Source organism: Apis dorsata, unplaced genomic scaffold (assembly GCF_000469605.1).
Source record: "Apis dorsata unplaced genomic scaffold, Apis dorsata 1.3 scaffold_341, whole genome shotgun sequence".
In the NCBI taxonomy this organism is placed as follows: domain Eukaryota; kingdom Metazoa; phylum Arthropoda; class Insecta; order Hymenoptera; family Apidae; genus Apis; species Apis dorsata.
The window spans coordinates 679852-689735 of NW_006263608.1; the positions used below are offsets into that span (position 1 = coordinate 679852).

The following is a 9884-nucleotide window of genomic DNA, read 5'->3' on the forward strand; positions in this document are numbered from 1 at the left end:
TTAATGTCGTCGAGGATCCGATGTAAAGATGGATAAAATGAGAATTCGCGAATTTTTCCACGGCCAAGAAACTAATGGTGGAACGAAACGTGTTACACGTTACAAAGAGGCCGGTCGATAATGTGGATTTGGAAAGAGGTTGGGATGGTCGCAATGCCATTCGAGCGCCGGCACGTACGGTTGGGACCAGGAAAGGTAAGGTTAGTTATAAATACATCCCGTTCAAGAATAGATCCCGGACTTGGTGCAACTGCAAACCGCAAATCGTTCAAAATGCTACCGGATATTCGGACAGTTTGGTGGAAACGGTACGCTCCGACGAAACGAATCATCCGTCGCGGCAACAACACGTAGGGTCGGTGACACACTTTCATCGATTTTCCTAATCGCGAGATGCGTCATCGTCGGTTTCAACGCGTCTCCTTCGAAACGAGTTTTCTCTCGAAACGAGATGGGTGAGATGGGTGAGTAGTATTGTTCTTTTTTTCTTTTTTTTTTTTTTTTCTTCTTATGGGTGAATACTTGAACGGCCGGCGACGCTCGTCAGAAGGTTCGTAAAAAGCTTTTTACGAACCGAAGAATTTTTTCTTTGTGACGGTTACTCGTATCCGAGCGTCCTAGATACCTTTTCCATGCCGGATGCACACGACCGCTATAAATCAAAAATGTTTTTCATTGATTCGTAGTTTATTTTTGAATGGAGAAAAAGAAAGAAAGGAAATAGGGAAATAGGAAGAGAAATAGAAAACAATTAAGATAAAGTTAATCGGATGTCGAAGCTGTTTCTTGAGCGTATAAATTTTGTGGAGCGAGTATGACAAGGAGAGCGAATAGCGCGAGAAGGATAGACGTAGAATAAAAATATGGAAATTAGCGCCATCTCCAGAGTGCCGCAAATGAGACTCGTCGGGCAAGGATAGCGAATGATTAGAGAAGGATAGAGATAGATTAAGAATCGATCGTTATTGCCATCTCTCGATTAGCAAAGGTATCTTTCCAAAAAAGTAAGGTAAATAAGAATCTATTATTGGCGCCATCTCTTGAGCATCGAGAATATTTTTTATCATTTTCAGTTCTACTTTATCTTACGTTTTAATTAATTAATACCGTTATCGTTCCAAAGATGGCGCAAGCAGTCGATCCTTATTCTATATCTATCCTTCTCCCTCTATTCTCTATCCTTGCCTACGTGAGTTTCATTTGCGGCACTCTGAAGATGGCGCTGACTTCTGACATTTTTATCCTATCTTTATCCTTCTCGCGCTATTTGCTCTCTTTGTCATACTTGTTCTTGGTGCGTGACCACACACGATACAAAGTACGGATATGAAACCAATCGAATACATTTTCATACATTATTTCTCTTTCAAAATTCCAGCTTAATCTTAAATATTTAAGGAATTTTAGATATTATAAATATGGATGGATAAGTAGAAGAATAAATCAAATGATCGTTTCTTTTATATTCGATTATAATTATTATTAATATTCTCCAATTGTAATTATTCTAATCTTATACGGTTTTAGATTAATCGAAACGAGAAGATCGTTAATGTATCGTTAATCCTGCTCCAGTGTAATCTAACGTGACGAAAGTATGATCCTTCGCGAAACAACTCGTCGTCATTCAACGCTCATCGAATATTGGAAAATAACGCAATTTCCGTACGATTTTCCACGTGCAATAGTGTCGTGTTTATGCAAGTTAGCAATACGCAATTCAATGAACCGCAATGAAAGCGATATCGTATCTGCTACTGCGACACAAAAATCTATACTTCTCAAATTACACACTTTGCCTATCTATGCGAAAATTGATTCATTCTTCTTCCGATCAATTTGTTTCTTGTCCCATAAATCTGTTCAATTTTCTGCCCCTTTATGCAAATTTTCCTCCATCTTCTCCCATCCCCTTTTTTTCTAAATATTCCTTGAAGATCAATGTTTCAAAGTTAGAAATTTAAGACGCAACAACTTGGCTGATAAAAGCCTGTTAGCCCCTTGTACTATGTTCTAATTAGTCGAAATGAGATAATTGCCTTTGCAGAAGCTAGCCAGCTAACACGAGGAGGAACAGAGATCTTATATCCACTTCTATATCCACTATTTCCTCGTACGACGAACGTTCCTCGCGCGAACGAAGGGTAAATACAAAAAAATTAATCGCTTTTTACGAAATAGCCATCGATCAATAGCCATCGATATCGCGAATTCTTTCGCTCGGATATTCAACATTTTTCAACCTTCGTAACGTAACGGATAATTATATACGTACAATTGCATCCGTACGCGAGCCATAGTGTCGTAAATGCTGAACATTTTTCGAAGGGAAGAATTTTCATAAAATTCCAATTCTTTTTTTTTTTTTTTTTTTTTTTTTTTTATATGCATATCCATCAAAATTTTCCACAATTTTGTTCAATTTAGCGAGCGAATAATAATCTCGATTCGAAGTTTATCGCTGAATTTTCCACGATTTCCATTCCACTTTTTTTCACTTATCATCGCTGACGCGGTTTTTCACTTAGTGCAAAACAACACGGATAATGGGCGTAACGTATCGCGCTGCCTCGAGGAAGATTCGAGACGTGAAAAAAAGAGAGAAAGAAAGAGAGAAACCTCGGTGGCGAAATTATTAACCGCGTACGAAGTATTTAACGAGGCAAAGAGGCGTGGGCGCAATTATGGGCGAGCGAAAAGGATCCGCGTGGATTCGGAAACTGGCCGAGCGTCAAGGAAATTGACCGCGGAATTACTTGGGGCCGATAAATGGCGGGCGCAAAAAAATCTTTCCCCGCATGCGCGTTTAATTATTTTTCACAACATTGTTCTCCTCTTCCTCTTCTTCCTTTTTCTTTTTTTTTTTTTTTTATTCTTTTTTTTTTCTCACCGCGTTTCCAGGAATCGAAAATCGCGTTTCACGACATATGTCACGGAACGTGATTTTTATTTGCACGTTTATTACTTCTCTCGTCCTCGATTCCTCAAACACATTGTTCTCCTTCAAACAACACGTTCTCGAGAGAAAATCCTCCTTTTCCGTTTTCCTCCTTCCTATCCTATTTTTTTTTTCTTTTCTTTTGAAGGACGCACGCGTTTTCGAGGCAGATTTTTAAATTTTGCGCGAAACAATCGTTCGATTAAAATTATTTGGGGATAAAAACGAGATCGATATGCGAAATCGTGGGGGATTTCGTTGGGGATTCAGGATGAAATCGTCGTCGAGTCAAGATACGAGGAAGTTGCGTTGGAGGACTTCGCCTCGAAGGAATCGTTCTTTTTCCTGTTTCCCTCAAGGTTGCCTACCGTCGATAATTTCTTCTCTTCGTTTGTATTCCGGCCGACTTTCTACTTCGCGAGCTGCATTTCGTGTCCTCCGGCGACGCGCCGTTTTTCGCACGTTTCTACACACACACGCATACACACACACGCATACACACACACACACACACGTATCTTGCGTACGCGCAACGTTATTCGTTATTTCGATCATGTAGTAACGTTCAAACTCGACGGACGAGGCCGACACGTGATACCTGTTGTTCCTTCCTTCCTTCCTTCCTTGCCTTTGTTTATGTTTTGAAGTCACGGTAATACGATCCAAAGGGAGACCATCGTACGTAATTTATTGTACAGAAACTTTTATGTGCCTCTAGGCTCGAGAATAATTATGAAGAATATATATTCTTCTTCACTATTGAAATTTTTCTTCGTTCCTCCTTTATCAATTACCATAATTTCGAATTTTATCTTAGGATATATCTTACCACTGGATATACATAAAATAATCCACGAGAGAAACATACGCGATCGGTTGGAAACGAAATTTATTCTGAATCTTCGTTGGAAAGGGAAAAGGTTGGGGAATTAGAATTAACAGTATCGAAACAGTATCTAGGGAGAGGGGGGGACATTAATCGGAGGTCATTCCCGCGAGTAAGTGGGAACTAGGAATTTCATTGGAAGTGGGACTAAAGGAGCGTAAAAGCTTGTTAATTTCCGGTGCTTTGTTCTTCGCGGCTTCGTTTCATTTCCGTTCGAGAAAAAAGAAGAAGAAAAAGAAGAAGAAATCGTATCGGAAAACTGGGAATTGACAAGATTGGAAGAATAATTCCAACGAGTCCTCGAAGGTGTCCATCCTCGAAAAACGACGATTCGTCCAATTCCTCGCGATTCATCTTGCGCGCAAACTACATGTCGCATTCGCCGTCTCTAGGACAACTTCCTCCTCAAAGTTTTATAAATTTACGGAATCCCTTCCACTTCCATTATCTCTCTCTCTCTCTCTCTCTCTCTCTCCTCCGTCCCCACTTGAGGAGGCCGGCTTCCTCCTCCTCCTCCTCCTCCTCCTCCTCCTCCTCTGGGAGGGGAATCTATTTAAAGTGAACTTTGACGAATGACCGATCACAACGTTACCATCCTCCCGTGGCAACAACACCCAGTCGAGAGCCGGATCTGGACCTGATCGAAGCGAGCGAGGACGATCGACGAGACGAGACATCTTCGATATACCTTGAACACTTGTTTTTTTCTTCCTCGTCCACGTAAACGGGACCGCGCTTTCACCGCGACGATGAGGGGAACCATTCTCGTTTTCGTAGCTCTGCTCGTAGTTGTCTGTGCAACCGAAGTTAATCACTGTGGAACCGGTGAGTAGAAAAAAAAAAAAAAAAAAAAGGGAGAAAATTTTTCTTTCCCCTCCACCGGATATTCCTTTCGAATCGATAAATTCCTCGTTGGAATTATTCTCCGTATTCGCACTCGATCGAGTAATTATCACCGCTCGTTTCGAGAACGAGTAATAAAAATCGTGTCGTGGCGGCGATCGTTTTGCCGTTCGCATATTTAAATACGATTCGCGCGCGTGTGTATATGTGTATATGCTGGCGTATGTAATATGTACGTGTTCTCTCGTTTACATTCCGCGGTCAAGTTTTATATTGACTCATCGATCGTATCTTTTTATTTTTGTGTATATACATCGGTCTATTACGTCTATTTTGCATAATATTTTCAGTGGATTATTTACGAATGAGCGAAACTTGAGATAAGAAGATGTGTTTCGTTTTAAAAAAAAGTACGGATAACATCCCCTTATCGTCCAGAAGTGAAAAATGCAAATTGATTTTGTTCGTTCGATGTGTCGTGGATTTTTTCTCTCTCTCTCTCTCTCTCTCCTTCGACGATGATTTCAAAGTTGATCTCGTAGAAGAGAGAATGTACGATCTCTTGTCGATTCTCTTATTTTTCTTTTTTTTTTATTATGCAAAGTACGGTGCCGTAATTAAACGATCGACTGGCTCGTTTTTCGAGAGGAACTCGGTTTTTATCGGCGAGCACAGTTAAAACCAGGTCGAATGGAATCTTTATTAATATATTGGCAACGGTATTTGGATGCTACGAGATATTAAAAATATTAATATATTTCTTTTTTATATCTCTCCTCGATGAGAAAAGGAAAAAAAAGAAATATTCCTGGAAGAAAAAATCCTTCAATGTCTTTCAATTATGTAACTACGAGCAGGAAAGCCTTGGTTTATCTTGTCAAAGAATATTTTTATTCAAATAAATTATACGTAATGATAGTAAAAAAAAAAAAAAAAAAAAGGAAAAAAAATGTAGTAATACGTTTTATTTACTCGTTGCGCACATAATTTTTTGCCCAACGAGATATATATTAAACGAATATATCGCAATGAATATTCAGGCGACGCGAGGCAAATGCACACATTTTCAAACCTTATACACATTTGTAACAAACAACGCATTTGTGAACAACCCGTGTTTAGCGAGGGCGCACCAATATTTTTTTTTCCCCATGGTTAAATTTCTTCATTATTTAATTTGTCGCAATATACGTATCATCGACGTTATAAAAAGCAAAAAATAATAATAATAATAATAATAATAATACACGGAGCAATAATCTCTGAACTGGTGAACGTCATCGTGTTTGAATTCACGTCGTTCGAATATCAATGCGAATTACCGTATCGGCTTTACGACCGAGCGTACGCATTGCGTCACGCATTGCAGACCCACTTTTATAATCAGAAAAAAAAAAAAAAAAAAAAAAAAAAAAAAAAAACACAAAAAAAAAAAAAAAATAATTGATTGCAGGAGAGAAGTTCGAGGATTCGAATCAGGTTAAGATAACCGGCTGCGACGTACCACCGTGCAAATTGAAACGAAGGACGAAGGCGTCGGTCGAGCAAAAGTTCGTGCCGAAACAAGATGTCGAGTCTTTGGTGAACTCCGTGAACGCCGCTGTGCTTGGCGTACCGTTGCCGTTCGTCGGCGTGGATGGGACCAGCGCGTGCGATAACATTTACAATCTGGACGGAACTCCGGCTGGATGCTCGTTAAAGAAAGACGTCGAGTACATCTACAAGCGAGAGTTCCCCGTGCTGCAGATTTATCCCACGGTAAAAAAAACTTTTTTTTCTCGTTCTCTCCGCTTGCTCTTGAATATATTTACTTTTTTTCCCCCCTAAAATGTATTCCTACACATCGAACAGATAAGAATTATCGTGGCAAGTAAACCGATTTTAATAAACGTTATCGCGCACGAGCACACAAGTCTAAGGTTGTTTCGCAATACGTGAAATGAAAGAATGGTTAATTATCTCTTCGATTTATTTTTAATTCTTTCTTTCTTATAATTGTATATATACAGTCCATTTACAAATGGATTGTAATGGAAAAAATCGTAGAGAGAATAAAAATGATGAGAAAGTTTCCTCTTTGTTCTCGATTCACGTTGCTTTTTTTTTTTTTATTTACAGATTTCCATGGTTATTCATTACGCGCTGATGGAAGGAAACAACACGATCGCGTGCTTCGAAGTTCCAGCAAAGATCACCAATTGAGAATGTCCCGTATTTTTGTGGAGAAGAAGCGATGAACGTGTTGTTACCTCGGTATAAGAAAATCTATGTGCAACGCAAGATGGAAGAGAAGCGTTTTCGCATTGGAAAGATACGATCTCCGTGGATAGAACGATTCTCACGTAGTCTTGTCTCAGAGAACGAGCTTAATCAGTATCATATATATAGTGTATGCGAGTAATTGTAATTCGTTAATAAAAGCTTTTGTATTTCTTTCGTCGCGACATCTAGCCGCATCTTGTCCAATTATTTCGAACAATTATTTCTACTTCGCTCCCGATTTTCTATTTTCCATTCCGTTTCTCCCTCGCGTTTTAAAACGTTCAGTTTGTCGGATTAGTTAGTTTTATCGGTTTTCGGAGGAGGATTAACGACCTTGGGAAGAGTCGAGCGTGCGTGCGAGAGAACGGTTGGCGGATCGGAAAGGTTAACGATGAGTTGGTGATTCGACGAGGCGTAGGTAATACAGGAAACTACGAACTTTCCGAGTCGTCAGCTACCGCCACGCACGGCTGAACGGGAAAATTCTTGGATCGGCTCCTCCGATGATACGAACGCAGTCGAAACCTCGCCTTCCGCCATGTAAAAAACAACCTTGAGATCGCCGTGTAAATTCCTTTCTTTTTCGAATACGAGTAAAAAATTTCGCTCGCAAAGAGAGAGAGGATAACGATTTTTCCTCCCTCGACGGAGTGGAAAGAGGGAGGACAGATCGCAGTGACGGACGAATCGATTTTTCCCGCGATAAATTCTTTTTTTTTTTTTTTAACGCAGATTACATCGTGATCTATATAAAAAAAAAAAAAAAAAAAAAAAAAAAAACAGCTTCCCCGTTTCCCGATGCCTCTGCAAATTTGACGAAAAATCGAAACGCAACCGTGATAACGAGTTGTTGGCACACGGTATTTACAACGCGATTTTTCATAAATTCCAATCGCCGCGTAGGATCTGTATTCTCCGCTCGGTTATTTTCCCCGTCGCCTCGTATCTCGTCTCGAATTACAAAAGTAAATTACAACGGATGGGGGTTTGATCGATAACAACTTGGTTAATTATTCAATTACAAGCCGCACGTCGCAATACAGTTCGAAAGGTTTGCTTTTTTTTTCCCCCTCCCCCCGCGATATTTATCGTCGAATAACAATCGATTCGGCTTCTTTCTCCCCCCCGCCTCCCTTCTTTTCCCTTCGTCTCGAATAATCGAGGAGCCGATTTAGGAGCGAGAAAGGCTTGTCATTTTCGAAAATTGCAAAGTTGGCGCTGTATCGCGGCCGATACCCGCTTTCTCCTAAAGATCGAGTAAACGGCGTTGCGTGAAGGGAGCGCTTTAATCTCGAGGCCGAATCTCACGGAACCAAAACGTTTTTTACCCTCGCCCGGTCCCGTCCCGCGCATTATCGCGGGCCTAATGACCGCGTTAATGGCCGACCTCTGCGTGTAATGCCGCTCCCCTCCCCTCCCTCAGAAATGTCGCGATTTCAACGCGAGGGGTTTGACGTTCGTGTTCGGCCGTCCTGTCACGTAACCCGCGCTTCGGTTGACTTTTTTTCGCTCCTTTTTTCCCGAATCCCTTTCCTCCTCCCCTGTATCGAATATTCCTCGAAAAGAGAGAGAGAGAGAGAGAGAGACACGGAAGGAGGGGAAGGACGCGATCGAGATTAAAAATACGCGCGTTGTCCCAACGCGGCCGAAAGTGGTGCGCTCTTATCCGGGAGCGGATTTTATCGTGAAATTTTCACTCGCCCGGTTTTAAATTACGTTGGAACGCGTAATATACGCGACACGGCACGCACGCAGTTTCATACGAAATTCATCGGGGAGCCGGGGAGCCATACTCGGCTGAATAAAAGTGAAACGTGAAATATTTAAGCGCGGAGCGCGCGGGATAGCTTTTGTGATACGGCTGATGCCTCTCCCCCGATACGCAAAGTAGGACCGATTTAATTTCGGAGGAGAAGACGCAAAGAGAGAGAGAGAGAGAGAGAGAGAGAGAGATTGGATCGATAGGATCGAGCTCGGTTATTAATCCTTTGTCCACCGGTTCCTTTGTTGCTGGGGGAGGGGAGGGGAGGGTGCTCGGTGACGAAAAGTCGTTATCGTTTCGAAGATTCGTGAGAGGGGAGGGGGGCGCGTGCCCCGTCGAAAATATGCAACCGTCTATGCAGGCAAGCGTTCGAGTGGCGTGCGCTCCTTTTCACGAGCTTTTAAGATGACCACGATCCGTGACACCAGCGTCTCTCCTTCTCTCTCTCTCTCGCTCTCTCCCTATTTCCCGATCCCTTCCATCCCGTTGACCCCGTGATCTTATCCACCGACTAGCCAGCCTCTCCACCACCGTAAACCACCACTTCGATACCGAACAAAAGGCGCTCGTTGACCCATGGATCGTCGAGTAAGCCTTAAGTGTAATCTTAAACGCGATCGTCGGCCAAACATCTCTACCCTTCACGGATTTATCCCCCCCTCTTCTTTCGAACCTATCCTTACAGTTACATCCCTATCCGAGTATATTTTCTCGATTCGAAGGAAAAACAAGATGTACATGGCTACAGTTTTCAATTACACAGTGGACGTGAAAAATATTTGCACGTAGATCTATCCTCCGATCTCTCCACGTTTTTCCACGTTTCGCGAACAAACGAAACGAAAATTAATATCATACACGTATATACATATATATATATATATATATATATCGTACTCGAAATTAATTATCACGTAAATGATACAATAAATAGAAATACACTTTTCCTGAGAGCAAAGAAAATATCTGCGATTGCTGTTTTCGGAACTCGAAAAAGCCCTTTCCTTTTTACAAATGAGAAAGAACGAAGAGCGAACGATCGGAAATAAAAAGACAAAAAGAAGAAAAAAAGTCGCGATCTTCCGACTCGCTGATCAGATGCGAAGGAAGGGCTCCGTTATCGAGCAGGGCAGAACGCATGTGCGTCGGCATAGGTTTCATGGATCCGCGCATCGGGACGCGCGAAGAAGAAT

At 41.6% G+C, this 9884-nt stretch overlaps 1 protein-coding gene across 1 annotated transcript; it reads left to right on the forward strand.

Moving 5' to 3' along the window:
- The first annotated feature begins 4296 nt into the window (after positions 1-4296).
- LOC102673249 (NPC intracellular cholesterol transporter 2 homolog a) lies at positions 4297-7111 on the forward strand. Its single transcript, XM_006618149.2, has 3 exons — positions 4297-4649; positions 6121-6425; positions 6786-7111. The coding sequence occupies exons 1-3, from the start codon at positions 4574-4576 to the stop codon at positions 6867-6869; spliced, it is 465 nt and encodes a 154-aa protein (XP_006618212.1). The 5' UTR covers positions 4297-4573; the 3' UTR covers positions 6870-7111.
- Positions 7112-9884: the final 2773 nt, after the last annotated feature.